Consider the following 23,841-nt stretch of genomic DNA (forward strand, 5'->3'; position numbering starts at 1 on the left):
CACAAATTACATTTCTTCTTTATTTTTGATAGCATACCTGCAAAATAAAAAAATTAAAAAGGGAAAAACCTTCACAAACACACATGAAATTTCTTCAGGGTTCCAGTTCATTTTGTTTCTTTAACACTAAATGTGTAATTCTATCATAATACCTCCACAAAAAATAGAGCTCCGAAAATTCAATAGAGTGGAGATGAATGTAAAAAAGTAACAAGGGTTTATGAAAAAAATAAAAACATTCTTTGATTGGTGCTATCCTAAGCATAATAAGTGAGTGCACCATTCTCTGTAGGAGAACACTATGCAGTTCATCACACACAGTAGCTACCACCTCAACCAAAAATACAGAGAAGTGCAGAGGCAGCAGAGGAGAGGGGAAAGCACATAGGCATTATTTAAGCTGAAAATGCTTTATACCAGTGATATTTACGAAAATAATTCTGTGCAAACAAGTGACAATCTCACAGATTTGAACTTGTGTTCAGCAAAGCTTCCTTACCCCCTTTGACATCATCTGCTTGAATAGAAGTTACCCTTTGTATCCACATATTCTATTTACTCCTGAAACACGAATCCCTCTCAAGAACAGACCTAATTTTAAGCAGAGCTCTGAAACAGTCTGCCATCCAAGTGATACTTATTTTCAATACTAATCCTACCTGAATAGCAAGTGGTACCACACTCAATAAGACCAGCCATTGAACAAAACATGTCTATCAAGATATGTTTGACCACACTTCAGCTACAGCTCAAGCACTGCTTAGTAACCTGTACTATTTATTTGATGTGCTGTAAAGAATGAAAAAGTTTAACCTAAACTACACATACTTATCTATTACAATCATTTGAATTTCTAAATGGTCAACTTAGAAAACCATTGTAATATTAGTCTAGTGGGTCAGCTGTAAGTTACCCTAAAAGCCCTTATGAATAATTAAAGATTTTAATATAAATTGCATTTTGCAGGCTCTTTCTTAATATGCATTTTTAAATGTAGAAGTCGTTAAAAGACTGAGAAAAATCTGTATTAGGCAGTCTGTGACAAGAGAGAAAAAAATTCCTGAATGATGCTAATGGAGATGACAATTTCCATTAGGATTCAAATCTATTATTGAGGCTTCTAGGGAAAAGCCTAACACGCTTTCTGGTTTCTGCTAGTTAAACACAATGAGATTCTAGCTAAATTCTTGAGCATGATAATCACAAACAACCTCTAAGACAATTTCCAATAAATTGAGTTGACAGATGTGTATGAACACGGCAATAGAATCAGTCCCACACGGCAGCAGTAATTTTGGCTTGTACTAATTGTATTAGTCAGATGATTAGCTTCTAGCCAGTCCTAAGTCAAAAGCAGGTTTAAATGCTTCTCCAGATCAGAACTCTAGACCTTTCAGAACCAACTCCTACATACAAAACTACCCAGGCCAAATTCTGTCATTTGAAAAGATTTATTTTTAGTGAAGCGAAATATCCATGGTCTGCTAAGTTACAGGTTGGGGGGTTTTGGAGGGGAGTTGGTTTGGTTTTTAGGTTTGGAGGGTTTTTTGGGAGGGGGTAAGGAGGTTTGATTACACCTATTTACTTTTTTTTTTCAATAGATAAAGTAATTCTATTGTTTATTACTTCCCCTAATTAAATGTTCAGGATGATACAGTGACATAGGAAGAGTTCACTGATCCTGTCCTGAAGAGTTTAAAGAAGATTCTACCCTAACTGTAGCCAGAAAAACAAAAGCCAAAACAAACAAGAAAAAGTATGACCTAACTCATGAAATAGACCAGGCAGTTTTTATTACATTCATTACCTTATTATAGCTTAAAAAAAAAAAAAAAAAAAAAGAAAAGAAAATCAGGAAGATATTTTCCACTTCTTGTTCTATTAATCTCCTGATAGGTCTATTTAGCTGTATTTTTATGTATCCAATAATACAAACAATTAAGAAAGCAATCAAGAAAAATGAGACACTTTAATGCATTTACTGTTAAGGTGAATGCAAGTCAGCATTTTCAACGTTTATAGTTCTCATTTAAGAAGAGTAGTCATGTGAAAAAAAAGTAGTGATGTGAATCACATGACAGCAAATTTTGCCATCAACAGAATATACTTTTCCTGTTTATATAAAAACCCCTATCCTTAACTGACTTGAGCCAGCATCAAGTAATTTAGGTGTGGTTCTGTTTCGCAGAGCTATTTCTCTCCCTTATAAATCTAATAGTCACTAACTGGGTTTTGTCAACATAGCTTTTACTTATATTCTGTTAAAGAACCAGACACTGAAAATTCAAAAACTTTGCTTTCTGTGCCAAACATTCTCCTTAACTCTTATTATTTCACTAGGATTGCCACCAATGCCATGTTCTTGCAGATTTGTTCACTTCAAGGTTGCAAGAATTAAAATTATAGGACTATATAAGAACTACCAGCAATTTAAAAGCAAAATTAGTTGTATTAGGCAATTATTTGGATAAACCACAAAGAAGTTTGTTGTTGTTGTTGTTTTTCAAGAAGAAAAAAAGTGAGGAGAGCAATATATCAATAAGTTGCTATCTGGATGAACAGAACATTTAGCCATTTGCTAAATGATACAGTACCTGCCAAAATAAGCTGTGTGCATCTCCTCTGATGAGTTCAATAGTGTCCCCAATCTGGATATGCAATGGTGGCCCATCTTGTGCTGCTGGCTGCGGGATTCCATTGTAGCTCCGAATTACTTGCATTTTTGGTAAACCTGAAAAAAAAAACCCTTAAAAATAAATACCATAAACAGAAAAAAAATCCCAAAAGCCAGAATCAATTTTTACTTCATGACAATCTACAGAATCTGAAAACCATGAGAGCTATCAAGCAAAGAAACACTATGTCTTTAGCAGGCATTTGACTAAGGCACTAGCACTTAGTACTATACCAGGCGCAACCAAATAGAAAATAATTACTTTGGAAAAACACCTCTATCCCCCTTTGTTCTTGGGATAAAGTTGATTTCATGCCTATGGAGACTCTTCCCTGTTCATGTGCACCCCTGGCTCTGCACAGGGTTCAAATATTAAGGCTATCTTTATAGCGTAAGACAAAGATTTCAATGAATTAGCGTTGAAGACACCAATATGGATAATCTCATCTGCTTTAGAATGGTAATACCAAAAACCTACAGCCAATGTGAACATGGCCAGGAGAGTCAGGATCACAACTCTTAGATTTCTCACGACACTTTTTTTTTTTTTTTTTTTTTAATTTTCATGTTATGGCACGATTTCTAGGTGCCTGTAGCAAAGCCTGGATCAACTCAAGGTTTCATTTTCAAGACAAGAGCTCTAGATGCACACTAGTCCTTCCACATCAACACTGACTGCATCATAGACAACTAAGCTGTGCTGGGGATTTTTTTTTTTTTTTTTTTTTAGGGGAGCAACCCACTTCTGTCTGCTTGTGCAAAGAACTAAATCACTGTTTATAACTACAGTTCAAGAATCCTGCACAGGAGTGTATCAAATGGGGGGCAATCCCTGTATCTTCAGTCAGAAGATAAAACTGTAGATACTGTAACCCCACATTTTTATAACTTTAACAGCTCTTTCTAACAAAAGAAAAAGTATATTTTAAGCATTATGGATGCTAGTGTATTGCACTGAAAGAGTGTGCTCTGATACTATAAGAATAAATGAAACCAAGTGAAGCACCACCCACTCCATAACAACTTTAAAGATTTACAGGCTTTTACAAAAACATTTTTGCACTCTATTTCTGCCAAGGAAAGTATTTTTTCACAACAGAGCTATTTTTAATTTTTCTCCCTCTATCTTAAAAAAAAAACAAACCAACAATTATAGAATAATTTTCCTGGTTTTAACTAAACATGGGATTTTCAAAATCGTTTTCATTAAGTGGGTATGTCAATTTCAAATCCTAAACAGACAGTTTTTGGTTAAGTAAGTGTTTTTTAAGCATATATATTAATAATTACAGATAAGAGTGACAGGCTGTAAAGACAAGGTCACTGGGCTGCCATATTTAACATGTTTCTTACTGCAAGGTCATCATTAACTCCATTCTAACAACAAAGGATCAGCAGGACCACAGATGACTTATTTCTGTTGCAAGATCACTACTGCAATTTAGGTGGCAACAAACACAAATATCCACGATCTCCTCCAAATTGTATAAAACATTAAAGAGATCACCTTCCATAATTACTACTCTCTGTATTAATGAATAAATACTAATCCTAAGTGCTGATGAAATATTAAGCAAAGTAATACCAGCTCTTACATTACTCAACCCAAATGACACCTTAACTTTTACTGTTTCTGCAAGTTACCTGGCATCCTTAAAATGAGCACCTAATTATAAGTAAGCCATTATTCCACTTAGGCAAATACTAGGCATTACTTTGTTTCTTAACTTAAGGCTTTCATGCTTTCACATACTGATTCAGCACCAACAAATGCTCCATGCACTGCATGGCAAACACAAGTAATGCTGCATACAAGTGTCTACTGAGAGCTGACAACTTTGTCCTAATGGAAGGAAACCCCCCCCATCAGAATCTGAATTATAGTTCTGTGTATGTGATGGGCAAACTGTCAGGTACTCATCTAAGAGACATACACAGAAGTCAAAACAAATGCACAGAAAATTATTCACATTATAAAACCATGTATTTGTTGATTAAGTTTATCACATTATTAGTGTGCAGCTACAATATACTTAAAACCCCACTCTTGGATTGAGCTCATCAGAATATGCTCAGGAAATAATCATGTACGTTTCAATTAAAATCCTGGTGGTTTTTTAAGATACTATAGTGCTTAAGTTATTGATCATAAACATGAATAAAAGTACTTTGTATTTCTATTCCTCTGGTAATCATGATTATCGGCATCTCAGAAAACCAGGGCAAGATAACTATGGAAAAAAAGAAGAAATTGTGCTGTGTCAACCAGCAGAATTATTCAAAAGGTAACACAGAATTAATCCTGTTAAAACATACCATGCCCAGAATACTTGGGTGTAATTCAGTACGCTTGATTCTGTAAAATCCTACAGCAATTTTGATTACAAAGCTACCTTGGCAGATACAATGTTGGAAGATTTGATCTAACACCTCTTGACATCCCTAGAAATAATCCCATCATTTAAATAGGCTTTTGGGTTACAGCCTTAATGGAGTTTATTATCTTGCTTCAGAAGCCTCCTTAAAACTTGTTTGTTGTAATGCCTACAGAAACTGTGATAACTACAGTGCTCATCTACTTGCTATAGCTGGTTTCTACTATGGTGACACACAAATCTTATTTTTCTACTGGAATTTTACCACCTATTCTATCCAATTGTTGTCTTTGGCCTATGTAAGAGTTCTTAGTGCCCAGCATTGTCATTGCTATTAATACTCACTGCCTAGCACAATGGACATGCACTATCACCACACACAAAAACCAGCACCTGGAGTAACTGGCATGCAGGGCCAGGATTCCAGTATACTGCAACAACACAGTAATCACTGACACTGCAATGTCTTCTTTCATTCAGACACTTCTGCAATGATACTTCCTGCTAGCTTGAAGGCCATGGACTAAAAAAATGCATGGATGAACAAAGGAAATGGTATTTTGGTGCTAATTATTTTAGTGAACGTTAGATTTGACTCAGATTCTGAAATGCACTTTACAGCTCCAAGTAAAACAAGTGGAGGTAAATTCACTCTCCAACAACAGGAGTGTCTGAGTCACTGAGGGCCATATTCATTTCAGTATCAAAAACAACACACATGCACACAACAGCCTGTATCAATCAAACATAGAAAAGCCATGAGTGCATAAGTAATAGGTTTTGCTACTTATATGAAAATATCAAAAGGACTTATCATTGTCATATAATTTCAATTTTTTATTTAAATCAGTTTTTCCAGGAACAAAAGACTAAATGACATCTTTGAATCATCAATGAAAAACAAGTATGTATTATTCTGGAATAGCTAAATTTTCATGGGTAGGTGTTCTTCTCTTCCCTTAGATCACCATTAAGCATGGAAAAAATAAATGGGGTACAGAAAAAAATAATAAATTGAGGAAAAGAATCAGGAATCTCCAAATAGAGTGCTTAACTTCCTTTTCAGCACGTTGCAATTACAGATTTGATTATAGAGCCCAGAAAGAGTTTAGCAGATTAACACTGAGCTGGTAGACAGTTAATTGGGCAGAAATTGGTCAGCACTCACCTCCTAACATATACAAAGGACAAACACTTGGGTTTGATGCATCCAGACTTCTCCATCATTAACACACCAACCATCTCAAACAATCTATGAGCTTAACAAGCTTACCCTAAAACAAAACTGTTTGTTCCAATTGTTCATTGTAGAATTCTGAATACTCTGAGCATTTACAATTGTGCCGGCTGTGGCTGGGGTAGTTTTCTTCAGAAAAGGCAGTATGAGGCTGGCTATGGTTGGAATTTGTGCTGAAAACAGGGTTTGCTTGCACAATGCCAAGGCCTTTTCTGCATCTTGTACCACCCTGCCAGTAGGCTGGGGGTGCACAAGAAGCTGAGAGGGGACACAGCTGGGACAGCTGGCCCCAAATGACAAAGGGATAAACCATTTATATGACATCATGCTCAGGATATAAAGTGGGTGAAGGAGGAGGAAGAAGGGATGTTTGGAGTGATGGCATTTGTCTCCCTAAGTGACCATTACAAACAATGGAGTCCTGCTTTCCTTGGGGTGGCTGCACAACAGACTGGCCAAGGAGCACGGTGAATGAAATTTCTCTTTTGCTCTACTTGTGTGAGCAGCTTTTGCTTTACTGTTAAATTGTCCTTATCTCAACCCATGAGTTTTCTCACCTTAGCATTTTGTTCCTGGCTGGGGTTAAACCACAACAAGAATCTTCTACTTTTCAGTGTAAATTAGTTCATGGCCAACTTACATCCATTTAGAAACAGGAGCCTGCAGAGTTCTTTTCCTTGTCTGCTTTTATTTTCATACTACAGTTAAAGAGAGCAATCATACCCCTATTAACCTTCATTTTGCTAGACTAAACGAGCCAAGTTCTTTTAGCTTCCTCTCATAAGAGAGCAATTCCTCTGAGGCAGTACACCAGCTGCTTTACAGAAGTTCAGACAGGCAAGATCTAGGATATTTTCCTTGTCATTCTTGACATTTCATTTTTAATTGGCACATGGATTCGTAACAAATATACTCATTAAGAATCCTGAGCACTTGCTGTAATTCAATAAAGCAGACAAGAAAAAGTGGTACTCTACCGAAACCTGAAATGCTTTAGAGTTATTAACTATTTAGAGTATAATTATGGATTATTTGTGACAGAAACAGTATAGAACCTCTGTGCATTAATTACTGAGATGTCAAATATGTTAAGCATTTAGAGACACTGCCATTGCAATGTACGTAGCTGCAGTACTGACAGTATCTGACAACTGCAGAAACATATCTGGCACAAAAATGTTACTCATGAACATGTTAAAAAGAGGGTAAAATTCCAACACAAAGGACAAGATCAGGATTTCATCCATATATTATCACTAATGATAAAAATCCCATTGGTTTCCATTAAGTCAGATTTCCATATGACAAAGATTTTTATCAGAAAACTTTCTAATTTAAAGATACAAAAGAGCCTGGTAGCTTCCAACACTGAAATCAAAAACCAAACTTACGCAGTTTTGACACCAATAAATAGCTAAAATTTACTTCGCTTGAAAACCAGGAAAAAACCCCAGATTCCTAGAAGAGTCTTCATAGCCAGGCTCTGGGTCACTGAACTAACATCAACTGATGATCTAAATTGTAGCTCATGAGAAAAACAGAAAGCATGATAGATGAAGATTTATAAGGTACCAATTAGGTTACATTACAGAAAAATAAAACCTTTCAAAAACTGTACCATGCATTTGAGTATTTCATCTGATAATTATGAGTCAAGGAAGGAGGCTACAATTTAGAATTAACATAGTACATAAGTTAGAATACCCATGACATATGAAACAAGAAAAAAGTAAACTACCTGTATTCCTTACAGCAGCTCTGCATTTCTAAACAACACTGAATGACCCTCAGAGTTTCATGCAGAGATTCAAAAATGTTATTTTTTGCTAACAACATGCATAATGCACACCCTGTTACAACCTCTATCTGTCAAAATTGATTCCAGCATCTGTTATTTCCAAGCAATGCAAAACGTGGTTTAGGCTTCGGGCAGGGACCATTCTAACACACAAAATAATGACACAGCATATAGGAGAGCAGAGTTCAAAGGGGAATTTGTGGATAAACTTTATACTATTACCAGAAAGACATGAAACAACTTAGTCAGCATTAAACATCCCTTCTTAATTAAACTGAAGACTTTCTTTTTCTCTATGAAAAATTTAGCCTAGTCACCAATATTTATAACCTGACTGAAAAAAAAAATCCTACTATTGCTATGGAATGAAGCCTCCTGACTTCATGAGGCTTTGAACCTGAAACAGAATTTTAGACTATCTGGCAAGGTCACATCCTGATGTTTTCAGAATCTCAAGAAAACAACACTGCATTCCATATAGGAAATGACACAAAGGCTCACTAATTCTGTCCTTTGTTTCACCACAAGAGCATTTTGGATGTCTGCTTGGAACCTCTGAACTTGCTTTGACTCTTGTTGGTTTATATCTTTGCAGCTGCTAACATAGGGAATGCAGGCCTGCTATGAAAAAAGCTGACATTTAGTGATTGATACACCTTCTATAGTAAAGACCAGGAGGAATATTCCACCTGCCATCTCTGACCTGGTACATCTCCATACATGTTCACACTCCAACCAGGAAGTCAGGGCTAAGTAATTCATGGCAATGTCTCACGGGATTAAATGTCTGAACAGTAGCCCACAGTGTAACGGATAATTTTAAAAAAGCAGACATTAAAGAGACACAGGCAAAGAGGAACTCATATTGAAAGAAAAAAATAGTATTTACACCATGGTAGGTAAAATTACACTTGGAAGGTTTCTGATCAAGAAGCCTAACTGCAAATAATGAAGTAACAAGGAGTTACGATAGAAAAACAGATGGGTTGATAAGGACAGCAGTGTGAAGAACAGGTGGAACTGTTATACCCACAATCTGAGCATCCATGACACAAAATCACCAGCTTTGACATGTTTTTTGGCAACATCATCTAGGACCAACACTAATATTAAAAAGCTAGTTAAAGGATGGCTCTAATCTGAGCATGGGCTATATGAAAACAAAGTCCTTGGGTATTCTCTGTATGTTCTTCCAATCAGCTCTGCTACCTTCATTGTTTAAAAATCCTGTTCATAATAATTTTATTGCAGAATAAACCATGAACTTGGTTCTTCTCTCTTGCATTTGTCAGGAGAGCAGCTTCCCAACTCCCCCTCAGCATCATGCATCTCCACAACCAGCGGAAGACAATGGCTTTGTTACCGCCAAGGCAAAACTTGTCTAGAAGGCCTTCTCAGCTGGGGAGGAGACATGAGGAAAGCAAGACTACTAAACACTTTAAAAAACCCACTTACATTCAGTTTCTGAGGCGGTCCATTAATGCCTCAAAACAGACTAGATTGGGGTGGGATTTCTTAGCTTTTAGGCAAGTACTTATAACACAAATTACAGAACTCACGTACATGGAAGATGCCAGCACAGTCTATAAAGAGCACTCTTCAGAGTGGCAGTGATTTAAATAATTACTATTGGACAAAATGAACACAATTAATATGTACACATACCTCAAAGAAGATATTTTAATTGAACTTTATATTGTCCCAGTTTTAAGTAATTATTTTGAATGTCATTGTAATTAAAATTTCTACTTTTAGATACTGATTTTAAGACTTACATTCAAAAAATCATCGAATGGGCTATGATAAAACCACATCTGATAAAAATTCCCATTTCTCTTACATCAAAATAGAAAAATTAAAGACTGTTGTCCTCCAGAACTCTATGAGTTCCAACTACTGGAAAAAACCTTTTTTTTTCCACAGTCCTAGCCACGCTTTTGGTCACTGTCCTCTCTCTCTTCTAACAACTGCTTCATTCCTAAAAACCTTACTGAAACAGGATTTGTGGTTCCCTCAGTCCTTTACTACCTGTCAAATCTATGTTTTTCAAAGACTCAAATTTTCCACCATTTCTCCTTAATGCTGCATACAGAAACTGTATTCTGGGCAGAGACCTCTGCAAAAATGGTCAGCCATCAACCAAAATGAAGACGTGTGGGAGGAAAAAAATCTGTCTGCTAACAATCTGATCAATAACTTGTTATGAGAAACAGAAAAACACCACAACTCAGGAAGTCCTTGTGCTTCCCCAGGTTTTGTAGATGTGATCATTAGCAAAAAGCCCCCTGATAAGTGCTTATATCTCCATTTTCTAGTTAAGATCCACACAAAACTTGGAACTACATTGCAGATCATAGCAGGAGTTCATCGCGAGGAAAATAAACAAGACTAGCAAAGTTATTCAATTTACAAGGCTGCTTTTTGAAACTGTACAAGTTCTGTTTTATTTCTACATATTTATTTGTTTTTATATTACAGTTGTTTTGCTGCTTAAAGACAGCACTTATTTTGATCAGAAATAAGAAATTTAGCCAAGAAAATCCAAAATCCAAACTAAGTTTCTGAATTTTTATTTTTTTAAATTTAGAAAAATAACTCCAACAGAAAGCATTTTCTTACTTCACTCTTAAGCAGGGACATTTATTTGGCACATCATGACACTCATTTTAAGGAGCCAGGAAGCTCATCCCTGTGCAAGAAAAAAAACTGGCACTACAAAAATGCTTCTGAAAAGCTGTGTTTTTAAACTTGAGAAGAGAAAGTCACAATGGCTGCCTTTTAGGAAAGAATGACCCTATTCTTATTTGGATGGCCGATGACCACTTGTCTCTCACACCCTTAAGGGTGGTTCTGCTCATAACTTTCACTGATTCACTCCTGAGGTTTAATTCACTTTTGTGTCTCAAAACAGAAGGAAAAGAAACTCTGAAGATTTTGGGAAGTCAGGCAACAAAATGTTACAACATAAAAGAAATATAAAAATTAGTCAAGTACACTGCTGAAAGAATCTACAAATGCTAACCCAATCCCATTGGCACAGGAAGCATTTTTATAAGCTGTATCCGCATCTTTCAATCACTCAGTCTTCCCCTATAAAAAATATATTTGTCTTTCTAGATCCATATAGAATTCAGAAAACCTGAACATGCCCTAGACTGAGAATTTCAGATTGCAAATGCAAGAAAGTACGTCTAAAATAACCAACATTTCTTGTGCAATTCCAAAATTATGTCTTAGTGTTTACACTCAAACGCAGGTAATTTCTCAAAAGAGAGGAGGACTCTCTCTGTGACTTCACTGAAAGAAAGCAGAGAGCTAAAAAAGTCACTGACTTCTTAATGGTCATTGCCACATACTTTTTGTGATTCTTTTAGAGTGAAAACTATTTTTCCTTCACTGACAGACCTTAGTTCCCTCTTCACAGCAGGTTTTCCTCCATACAAGTGTTAAGGACAAGCTCTTGCTGTTTTGTACAATTCTAACTTCAAACGTTTATTCAGGTAACTACTCCTTACTTGGAGTGACACAGACAGCTATCCTTGTGAGAGGAAGGGATTTTGGAATTGCCTGGATTGAAAAGAGTCTCAGCACTTTGAACAAGCATTAGAAACAGCTGAGCATCAAATGTTTCATGGGAATGAACAATAAAGAATAATCAGGTTCAAAAACACCGTTTTCACTTGTTTTGACAAAGTAATGAAATCTCATCCTTTTAATGTAGCCTAGGAGGTGAATTAGGGATATAAACTTTAAAAAATCATGTTGCCTCAAAAGTCAGCAGCTTAGTTTTTTTTTCTTTTTTTTCAAGTTAAGCAAAATGGAGTTTTGGCATTTGAATTAAAAAGTGTGGTACATGTGGTGCTGCTTTTTATAAAAGCACATGGTATGAAGATTAACCAGTGTTAATTATCACATCTTTTAATGTGATGCCATAGACAGGCATGGCATTCTAATTCATGTATTTGTTCAAACATGCACCTGCCCTCAGGGGCCAACAACTTGCACTGGGCAGATACTACAGATGAGCTATGAAGGTGTGTCCAGACAGCAGATCACAGTGCAGCAAAAGGCTCTGAAAAACAGGAACAAATCTTGGAATACAGAAGTCCACTATTCTATAGAAGTAATTATTTGGCGCTCTACTTTAAATACTCACTTCCCCATGCCCAGGGATAATTCTGCAGCAAGCAGTAAGAGGAAAAGGACTTGAAAACAGAAACCCCACTTTGGAAACTGAATTTAATATTGAAAAATGTCATGAATCTTGTACAGGACCTAGACATTTTTTCTAGTGTTGAGAATTCACAGACTGAATAATTTTAACAACAATATAGAATCCATGAAAATAAATGCCTACGCCACCTAGAATCTTGCACAGGTATCAGATTTAAAAACACACATTGCTGAATATGTGCTGACATTTTATTCATCAAAAATTGCAAAAATCAGAATTCAGTTTTCTTTCAGACAATTTCTTTTGTGCTCAGTATTGACTAACAGCACCTGCCTCTAAGATGAAAGGCCTTAGTCTCCCATTTGTGTTACTTACAAGAGCTAAATTCACTGGCAGGAGAAGCATTTTAAATTATTACATAAACGTGAAAGGGAAGTGGCTGATGCCTGGCAAAGCAGGCAGGTCCCAGCACATGACAAATAAGTCTGCCTGCACGCACCCTTTTCATAACGCTATATAATCCTTCAGCTTTTCAAGTTAAACACTCTCATGATCTTACTCTTCAAGCAATTTTTCTTCACAGGCCTCTACCCTGATTACAACAGATACTACTTTTACTTCTTAACTGATAGTTCTTAGCACACATGCAAAAAAAATTTCAGGCCTTATACACCTTCTTTGCATGCAAGCATCAGTAGACAAATGTGGTCAAGAATTAAGGCATTAATTAAAGATATTAAATTAATTAAACATATTAAAGCAGTGAAGAAGACACCGTTGTTTTGGCTAAAACAAGCCTGCTCTTAAAAAATATGCCCACTTTCTGGTCTGTATAGGCTACAGCAAATAAATTATTTTCTTTGAGAAAAGGGAACAAAACTTGGTTTTCATTACGAAGTATTTGTGCTATAGAAGTAAAAAAAGCTGACTATGTATTTCACTGTTAACACCCCAATGCAGTTAAAATTATTTATTCCTAAATAATATATACTGGAGATTTTGTTTTTATGCTGTACACTTTGCATATTTGAAGTATTGGCAATCTATGAAAACAAATTCTAGAAAATTCAAAATTCATCCCATTTTGTGATGCCTCCAGCCTTCCCATGAATTTGTAGTCTCTCTAGCCTCAATTAGCAGATAGACCTAGACAAAGGCATTCGGACTACAATGAAAATATTCACCAAGTATCAAAATATGTATCTTACATGTAAGTTTTTACTGTCTCCATTTATGTCAGCCCTTCTTTTCTAGCACAACTAGCATATGAAAAATTTTATACTATTCTGATACACTGTTTCTACATACTCCCTTTTATCAAAGAAAAATATTTGCAATAGTTGCAAATATTTTAAAATTGCAAAATAGTTGCAATTTTAGTAACAACTTTCAAAATAGTTTACAAATTTAAGTAGAATAATTTTCTATGTCTATATATAAATAAGTTCTTAACTTGAAGATTGCTTATGATGAATAAACAATAAGCTGTAAAAGGACTTTCTTTTAAATGCAAAAAATAAAAACATACAATAAAATAATCCATCACTTGATCTTTGTTGCAAAATCAAGATATTATTGGAAATTATCATAGGCAATTAAGATGGGTATCAAATTTAGTCCCTTGTCAAGACATCAATGCTGCCATAATAATCACGCTGCATCTTAGTTATTTTTGCTTCTTTCCTTCCCTGTCAAGGAATCCCTCATATATCCATCCACAAAATAGTGAAGGTTCTCCTTCCATTTTCTGTTTCCAGTCTGAATGTGGATTATATACTCCAGCAAAGTGTGAGATTGGTTAAGACAGAAACCGTACCCGAAAGCAATAAAGTCTGTGGGCTGATATCCCATGTAAGTCAGGCTGACTTATCTCACTTATCTCCTCACTGCGGCTGCCTCCCACGACCGGTTTGCCATTACCTCACTCAAGTTATTTAGCCTGTGACTGGGGGATCCATAGATTCAAAGGCAGTAAGGGGACACCTTAGTGGGAAAAAACGCCATACCTTGTAGCAACAGCGTATAATTACATCAAAGAATCACCAGAGATGAAACTGACACCAGCAGAACACCCAGACTTGGTTCTTTCTCCCAAAATACTGCCCTGACAAAGAATACTCCTCACACACTTAAATCCCAGCACTGGCTCTTCTAGCTTAGTTGATCCTTCAGTGTTTCTCAGGTGCCTGAGACCTGTGCAGAGCAACACACAATGACAGGGTTTAAATCAATACCTCCAGAAAAAGACAAATAAGAAAACTGGCACACAATGCACAGGAGCAGTCGGAGTTAGAAGTCCCTATCATTAAGCCTCATACTCTTTTCCTTTTCAGCCCTTCTTGTCCCCATAATAAAGTAAAAAAGGGGAGGGTGAAAATTATAGGGCAACCTGTAGGGTCTTCTGTAAAGAAGAAAAAAAGAAAAAAATGCTGAAGATATAGCAGCATTAAGTGAATTCCAGAGTACTAAAATCATCTCTGCCAGTCACAAGAAGACTGCTACTGCCAGGAGTGTAATGTTCTGGAAGGAAAGCTGTGATCCATACATGCAGCTTTTGTTGTACCATATTTCATGCTATTTGTTGCTGTCAAACCCAATTAAGGAAAAAGTCCAAGAAAAGTAAACATCACGCTTTATTGTCTGAACTAAAAGACAGTGTCTCATGCTGTCCCCTCTCCACATGCCCTATTCCAAACAGGCTGGTTAAAGAATAACCTCTACGGTTAACGGACTGAGGCACATTTTCAAGGTATCAGATAATGAAGTTACTTTTTAATTCCCTGTTACACACTGAAGCTTAAGAAACACAAGCTCTAAGAAGAGCAAGACTGAACATGTCTTCTATTTATTTGCAGGTCAGCAAGAGCAGCAATGAGGGCTGAACTCCAAGTTCTTTCACTTAATGCCTAAGTACTTTACCTTTTTTCCTGGATAAACCACATCTAAGGATTAAAAAAAAAAAAAAAAACAGAATAAATTGATTCTACTGAAAAATCATCAGATCAGGTTTTATAATGTCACTACTTGAAAATGCTAAGTACCAAATAAATTCAAACATTACATCGCTGAGCTGCTAATTATGATCTGCAAGCTATTTCTTAAAACAACTCAGTACCATAAAAATAGGTAGTTATATGTGAGAAACTCAGCTGCAATCAGTAGGTGTCTCAATACAAATATCTGACAGTTGTACAAGGCAGACTGGTAAAGCCTACTACAGAAACAGAATTTACAAGTATATGGATAATATAAAGACTACAAGGACATTGTTTAGAGTTCTTTAAAGCAGACAATGAAGTAGGATTATATATTAATGTGGATTAGCAAAATAATTTTAACAGGACTCACAATAAAGCTCTCTTCCAGCTTACATGATATAAGAGGAAAATTTTGCCCCCTGCCCCCGATAAATAAAAAACAACAGGACAGGAGAAAAAAGGCTGGAAGAACAGTATTTTTTTGAACTAGAACGCAGTGTCCAGAAGCATCACCCAAAGGAATCTGTGCTTGGCCCTTCTTTGTTCAAAAAATTAATAAGCATTATTAAAATAGTAGTAAGAGTGGATTAAGTCTTGGAGAAGGTGAAAAAGCATTTCTTTAAAAAGAACACTACTTGCAAAGGACTGAAGGAAGATCTCATGAACAAGAGGATTCAAAATCAGAGAATAACTCTGGCTGGAAGGATCTTTGGAGGCAATTTGGTCACATCTCCATGAAAGACTTAAAGTAACATGGATTGAATACTCATACTCAATGATGGGGTGCAAAACAGGTATCATCATAGAGACAACAGATCTCAGAGTAATTGCTAAGTATTTTTTACAATCAGTTCTTCAATATCATAATCTGATTCTGCTCTGTACCAATGCTTCTAAAATTTCTTGTGGCAGACACAGAACAAGAAAGACTGACTACTCTTGGACCTATAGCACGCAAACAAGCAAACAGGCTGGTCAGACATAGAGAGGAGCTTCTGTATCAGCAGAATTAAGCAGATAATAGTTCTTCAGGCTGGAGGACAGATGACTGGAGGGAATGTGACAGACCACTCATGAGTGGCATAATAGTGACCAGGGAAAAAGTACTCATTATTTCCTTATTTATTAATCTTTTTCTTGATCCAAAAACATACAGATGTCAAAGTAATAGGTAGCAAGTTAAAAGCAAACAAAAATATGTGCTTTATTCACACAACTTATTATAAGAGTGACAGTTAAAGGATGTTGTGAAGATTTTAGACTGGTTTAAAAAGCGCTAATGAAAATACATGGAAGGATGGAATACATGGAAGGAAAATTAAGAGCTAAGGAATAAATACACAAGGTAAGGCAGGAAGTACCACAGCACCTTACCCCAAATTCTATCCTTCAGCATCCTTTTAATTGGCATCTCTTGGAGGGATCCTGAGCTAGCTTGGCCTGCAGCCTAGCTCCGCTTCATTGTTCCCTTCTCTGGCAATCTTAAAGTGGTGAGCAGATTAAAAACTCTCCTGAAAAGCAGCATCAGTTTCTCAGGATCTTGCCTCTGGCCTCTTCTACCAAGCTTTAAAACCTTCCTCAGGCAAAAGGCAGAGGCAGTTCTGGGAGCTTCTCTTGTGTGAATTTTCAGCAGTCTTTTTTCTCCCATGGGATGGCTGCTTTCAATTTTACAATGTTTCCCAAATTCTTTGTGTGAGAATTACTTTGAAGTAGTCATCAAATACTGATTTAGTTAAATGAGTGAGCCACAAAAAAAGAAACCATATGCTTTAGAGTACTGTTAAAATTCAGTTACTTTTGACTATTTTTAATCATTCATTGCCTTATTATCTTTGTTTTGCCTTCTGAGAATTACAGCACCCTGAAGATTAAAATCAGATATGAAAATAGAAGGGCAAATGCAATATTCCTCCTAAAGATGAATAAGAGATTTCTAAGTCCCAAAAAACTTTACCAAATACCAAGCAATTCACTTCCACTTGCCAAGGTAAGTAAAGGCAAATTTGGGGCATATAGCTGCTGGCAGGGGTCTCCTCCTTTTATTAAACAGTGCTGCACTACTTCTGCGTGTTTAAAATACAAAACAGTGTATTTTTTTTTTTTTTGTTTTATTGATCATACTTGTAGGCCCATTTTGTCCACCTCTACTCGACCTTTTCCTTTTTTCTTCCTGACAACTTCCTTGCAGTTATCTCCAAACAGTGATGTTTTGCTTAAATAGTTGATGCTGAGTGTTTTTATGCAGAAAAGGAGAAAGATACTGAATGATTTTTAATCCACCTCAGCTTAAAAATTATATTAGTGTATGGCTAAGTATGTATGGAACACCACTAAGAGAAAAATAAAATGTTAATTGCTTAAGATATAGAGACAGTCCCAAAAACACATCCAATAAGACAAAAGAGTTTAAATCACTCAACTAAAAACTAATCTTGCAATCCAACCAGACAAGGATGAAAGAGTTTGACAAAATAAATACATTTCACCCTTTGGCATCTGGGGCTTCTGATGTTTAATTAAAAGAAAAGGCTAAAGGCTATGTTCTTCTCTGAATGTTAGCTCACTGCTGAGATGCCAAGGGGACAGGCACCTTTCAAATACCTCTCCCCAACAGGAATGTAAAAATAATTTTAATTTAAAATAAAACAACCCAAATAAAAATCATTAAACTGCATTTGAAATGCTTCATTGGAAGACAAAACTCTGCTTCACCTTCCAGAAACCCATTAGTGGAAAATTTCTTGGTGCAAAACATTAGACATGTCTTTTCTTGTAACACAACAAAGATGAATGAATTCATTATTTTGTGAAGTACTGAAGAGGAAAGAAAAAAAAAAGGCAAAGATCTTGAATGTAATACATATTTTTAATAAGTATGTGAGATAAATGAATTTGATCTCACAAATTAGGCTACACAATTCAGTGTATCTCTGAATTCACAGCCATTGAGGCCCAGCTGAGAGAACCTGTCCCGTGATGTGGGACCACAAAAAAATTCACTGACTCTGGTCTCAAACACCAACCCCCACCCCAGAAACTTGATGTAAAACATGCTCAAACATGTCTATCAATACCAAGAAATGGTCAGGTGAGAGCTGCAATCGAAGTCCCTCAGAGAACTCCAAGATTCCACACCATGTCAGTAAGCAGCAGCACATCTCTGCTGCCAAGCAATGTTCTCCTTGCAGCAAGTGTGCTCCGAGCTGCCCCCTTAAACCCGTTCTGACCTGCAATTCCTCTGCTCCACAAAGATTCCTAGAGACATGTATTGGATACATTACAGGTACCTTGAACAAAGTGCTTAGGTGCTGTGTAGAAAAGGAAGAAGTATCCATAGCTGAATAAAACCCAGCCAAAAGTTAAACATGTGTCACATAGATGTGAAATCAAATCTCATTTACTTGCTTGCTTGTAGCTTGCTTAAAACATTAATATTAGAAGTCCTAAGTTACTGAGTAAATCTAATGCTCCACAAACATTATAAAAGACCTCAAACTTTGTCAAACAACTATTTCCTCACTAAACAAAGTTTTGTGAAACATTTCTCTTGGCTCCAGTATTCCTTCTGGCTTTCCTCAGTTTAATTTACAGTCACACTCATTTTGTCCAGCCATTAAAACACATCATGTTCCATGCTAATAGTATCCAAAGCTGGAAAGAATGCCATATGTATATTCTAGTTCTTAAGGGATTGCTATTCACTCCTACATTTTATTTACATTAAATATAATTAAATAACAGTATTAAATGTATATGAAAAACACCTATCAATGTATTTCTTGAGTCTATACACAAGACTCAATGACATCAGTCAACTCCTCATAAAATACTGGGGGCTTGTTTAATGCCTTTTTTTTTTTTTTTTTTTGGTAGACCTTTTTCTGTGGCTTAAAACCAAGATTAATTCTTGCTCTCAACACTGATACTGATGGCCAGTTAGATAATACTGGGCCACCACAAGCACAGCCAGACTCCCAGGTAGCTGCTGCCACAGCTGAAGTGGAGAAATAAATTCCTGAGTGCCTATTTTCAGCACTGGGCTTCACTCTGTGGGAGGTTATCATTTCTCATCCATGAAATTGGGTGTTCTCTATACTTGGCTGAATGAGAAGACAACAGTCAATCAGGACTACTGAGGATGCACCGGGATAGCTGAATGAAACAAGAAAATGAGTGACATGCTTCAAAATCTTAGTTAAAGGGTAGCTTTATCTATAACAACTGCACACTTGGCAAAGAATTATCTGCTGGTTGGGATATCCCAGCATTTGAGTTTGAGCCAGATTTTGGTTTTGGCTGGATATATGCTTCGAGTGGCACTGAAATGGAAATCAGAGTTAGACTTGCACATCATAGAGCACACTGAGTAAGAATTTGTGGAAATATCTCACAATCTAGCATGCTTCATTCTTAACTGAAAACTTAAAATGCCAATATGACACTACTCCTAATTTTTACTCCAAAGACAGGATGCAAACACTACCATACTACACAAAACCCTGAATATTGTTTCACTCCTTACTAAACACACACACAACCTCGTTAAATGATTCCAAAATTCAACTTCAACAAAATATGAAGCACAGAGTAGCTTATTTCCCACTACAGCTAATGAAATAAACATATCTCCAGTATTGTACTTCTCCCTACACAGATTGTTGCTGTTGTTTGTTTAATGCATATACTTCAGGCCCTAAACCCAGTGACTCTCTTCAGATCCCAAGAGGTTTTTAACAATCTGTGTAAAACCAATATTAGAAGATTCACAAAGTATGGACCAGACACCAACCATAAATATGAATACCTCTTTTTAAAATTATTATTTGACGTTTGAATTTGTGGTCTGAAAAATACATTTTCCCAAGATACTGCACTATATATATGACTTACTACTATTTTTCCCTCCATCCCAAAAAAGTTCAGGATACTTTAGTTATATTTGGGATATTTTACTACAATCTTTTACTTTCTGTGATAGGAAAATATTGGTTCTGGCCCTCGGTTCAGAACTGAGGCTTTCTAATCTTTAATCCTTGCTTATAAAGAAAGCTGTTTAAGAAGTCAGAACATGCTCAGCAGTGATCTTTCACAGATCAAATTTTGAGTTTAATCTACAATGAATCTTGACTGTAAGGCTTCAAGTATTCTATTTTTACCAAGTTTATCCTTCTGATATGAAATATACTTTCACACTTCTAGAGATTAAAATTCCAATGTTTATATTAGCAGAAGTGTTTAGGGTAAAACCAGTTTCAAAAACACTAAGCTGTGAATCTATCACAGTTAGACTCTTTATACTGAGAAAAAAAAAAAGACAGCAAACATACACTGTACTATTTCAATAGCTGAGAAAGACAGTAATTTTTACTCATATTAAAATAAATACAACATTATTTCCATTAAAAACATTGGTCAGACTGCATCATCCTTCTCAAGAATTCACACAATAAGAATTTGTGCTTAGGAATATACATATGAATGCTTCATTTGTCATTTAAGCCAATGGAGTATTTTCCATGCTTAAACATATTCCCTACATGAGAATAAAATGTCATATAATTATCATTTCACATGCTCATTCTATGCAAAAACTGGCCTCAGTCTGATCACTTCTCAAATATATTTAAGCAGAATCATGTTCTACAGTCACATGCAAGCTGTAGACCAAATTTTCCCTGAATTTATAGCTGCTGGTGTATTCAGCAGCTCATTTCATTGATGGCTTTTATTATCTCCTGCTTAATCCAAAGAAAGGTTATTTAAAACCTGTCCCAATAAGCTTAGTAGATGAAGTAATTCAGGAGGCTCTCTGCAACTGGATTGGAGGCTGAAGGCCTAAGTGCACAGCATAAAGGCAAGGCCATATTTTGTAGGATATTTTGTAGGATTTCCAGTCTTTTCTTCACCTGTACAGTTTCTGCACACTGTTCTTTTTGTACACGTGTTTTTCTCATTATTATTTTCATTTAATGTGAATTGCTCTGCCCCATCATCCATTAATCATTTTTTCTTCTACCCTTCTTTCTTATCCAGCACAAAGCAAATCTCGAGGAGGAAACTGTCACTGTCAAAACTTTTACCCAACTTCAAAGAAACAAAAATAAAAAAGCTATAAACTAACTTATTGCCTTTAGGGTACTTCAGCTAAATAGGTTCCTTCATCAATGAGCTTTACCAGCAGAAAACAAGATATTTTAATCCAGTATCCTCCCATTGTTTTCTTTAGACCATCATTTAACTTTCACTACTTCTCATCAAATTTAAATGATTTTTCATTCTGGGCTAAGCTGTGTCAGCAAAAGTTGAATTTGACTTTTAGCATAAAAAGAGAAGCACCAATGCATCAACTCCACCGTGCTAGTCATTATTCTTTACTAATATAGCCAAACCAGACAGAACAATCTTGAAAAGTTACAACCCAAAATATTTGCATTTACTGGTGATATCAAACTCCATCAATATTTAGTCACTGCAGGTGCTGGTTATGGATTCACAGCAAGTGTCAGCTCCCTAACCTAGAACCCAAGCTTCAGCACCATCCCAGCACTGGCTGCAGCAGCCAACCAAACCTTCTAAAGACAAAGTAGTCGACCTTTTGACCACCTCTCTCAGCAAAATGAGCATCCTGGTGCTCAGACTCTTCAGAACTTTACATGACAGTGCTCCTGGAGAGCTCTGAGGCTCCATGCAGTAATGCATGCTGATCATGCAAGACTGATCTCTTTCAAGCCCTCTGGATAGCATCAGTCTCTCAAGGCAGTGTGCAATCTGATGAACAGTAGTACTTGGATTATGCAAAATAGATGCCAGGAGTTTACCAAAGACTTTAAAAGTTATACCCACCAAGTGAGTTACAGGAGGACACAGAATGCCTATCTTGACAAAATGCAAAACAAAAATCTCATTTCATTTGAAAACTGTCAGTATTTGGTATATGTACAGAGCACATTAGTATGTAATATATTTCTCATTATTATTTATTTAAAACCTTTAAAATTTCAGAAGCAATTCTGTAAGAATTCTTCTAGAGCCATGTCTCCAAGAAAGAGACTTAAAATTCATGCAAACATTCTGCTTTTTTTTTTTTTTTTGCTTTCAAAAATATGAGGACCAATAACTTCAATCCATAACAAGATTATCCCCACAACTCAAAGAACTGTTCTGTGTAAGTAAATGGACAAGGCAGGGGGCAAGCAGAATTTTAGGCATTGGCTACATGCAGCTTTGGAACACCTACTTAATTCAACTATTTTTGGTGATTTCAGTGGTACTTAGTCTTCAATAAAAACTACATTTAAAGTATCCTTTTATATAAAGATCCTGCAAAGACTTCCATCAGACTTCAACAGCAAGTAAAATCACCAGCATACTCAAAAGGTTCTCAAAGCTAAATTACTTGACCTTCTATGACTCTTTATGAGACAGCTGTATTTAAAGGTACTGAACCTATAAGGACTATTCTGCAAGCACACAATTACACTTGACTGCAACATGCACCAATGAATGGGAAGAACTCAGTCTTGTTAGCAAACACTTGGAAGAAATCATCCCCTTCTGCATTATTTAATTCCTCCCCTTGATGTTTTCCCCTCTGACTGTATTAATTTTCAGAGTTACAGGGTGCTCATTTTTTTCTTTTATGGCTGCAGTCGTCACAACACACAGAACAATTTCTAGAATCATGAAGCAGGTTTATTTTGCTAGAGGGAACAAAGTGACGATACGTGTTCCAAAACATGTCAAAGGTACGTGAGTAAGAGAGGTGTGGTCTGCTTCAGCTAGTTACAACATTTAGACTTTCCAAGCCAAGGCAGCTGCAATGCTAGTGGCACAACCAGCATTCCTACTTTTTGAAAAGTGCTTAGCTCTACCAGGCTATAATGTGGTGTACAGAATTGCCATCCTGTTTAATGTTAAACTCCAACTATTCTCAGATGTCCACATCTAGAAATATTTAATAATCCACAGCTTACTTTTATTCCAAATAATATCTGCATACCAAATCTCCAGTAATTAAACTAAACAAGAAACATAAAGGACAGAAATGTAATTACTGACACTAAAATGACACTAAAAATATCACACAGTTACACTGAAAAACATAGAATATTTTATACAGACACATAATGGGTCTCCAGAGGAGATGTTCACCCACTTGAGTACACAGTCTATAACCAAGCATTTAGCTTTCTTAAGGGCTGCTGCTGCCATGATTTCACAGAAGTATCTACTATAAACTAACAGGAAAAATAAAATCAGTTTGAAGTTCAATATAAAACTGCAATTGGTTTATGCCTTTCAGAAAAGCAACTCACACAATTAAGCACTGAGCACCACTACAGCTAAGAGCTGAGACTATCCACAACTTAAAGACTTAGAACCTGAACTTTATAAACAACTGTCTGCTATTCATCCCCTAGTTATTTCTTATAAAACTACGGAGTACAGTAGGGTGGGTCATATTAACTGAAAGCCCAGAGGCATTTTGTTGTTCAAACAGAACCAGAGCTCTACTTAAAGAAAAAACAAGGGAAAAAAAATTTAAGAGTTCAACCAGCTGACTTGATCTTTGAAAATCACAAACAATCGCTTGAGCAATCGCTTT

The 23,841-nt window shown here is 36.2% G+C and overlaps 1 protein-coding gene across 2 annotated transcripts in view; it reads right to left on the reverse strand.

Moving 5' to 3' along the window:
- VAV3 (vav guanine nucleotide exchange factor 3) overlaps nucleotides 1-23,841 on the reverse strand; it is a 147,428-nt gene that overhangs the window by 25,713 nt on the left and 97,874 nt on the right. For both annotated transcript variants that reach the window (XM_038143683.1, XM_038143684.1), the window contains exon 20: nucleotides 2,595-2,731. In XM_038143683.1, coding sequence (XP_037999611.1) covers nucleotides 2,595-2,731 — 137 coding nt within the window. The remainder of the gene's footprint in view (nucleotides 1-2,594; nucleotides 2,732-23,841) is intronic.

This window comes from Motacilla alba, chromosome 8 (genome assembly GCF_015832195.1).
Source record: "Motacilla alba alba isolate MOTALB_02 chromosome 8, Motacilla_alba_V1.0_pri, whole genome shotgun sequence".
Taxonomy (NCBI): domain Eukaryota; kingdom Metazoa; phylum Chordata; class Aves; order Passeriformes; family Motacillidae; genus Motacilla; species Motacilla alba.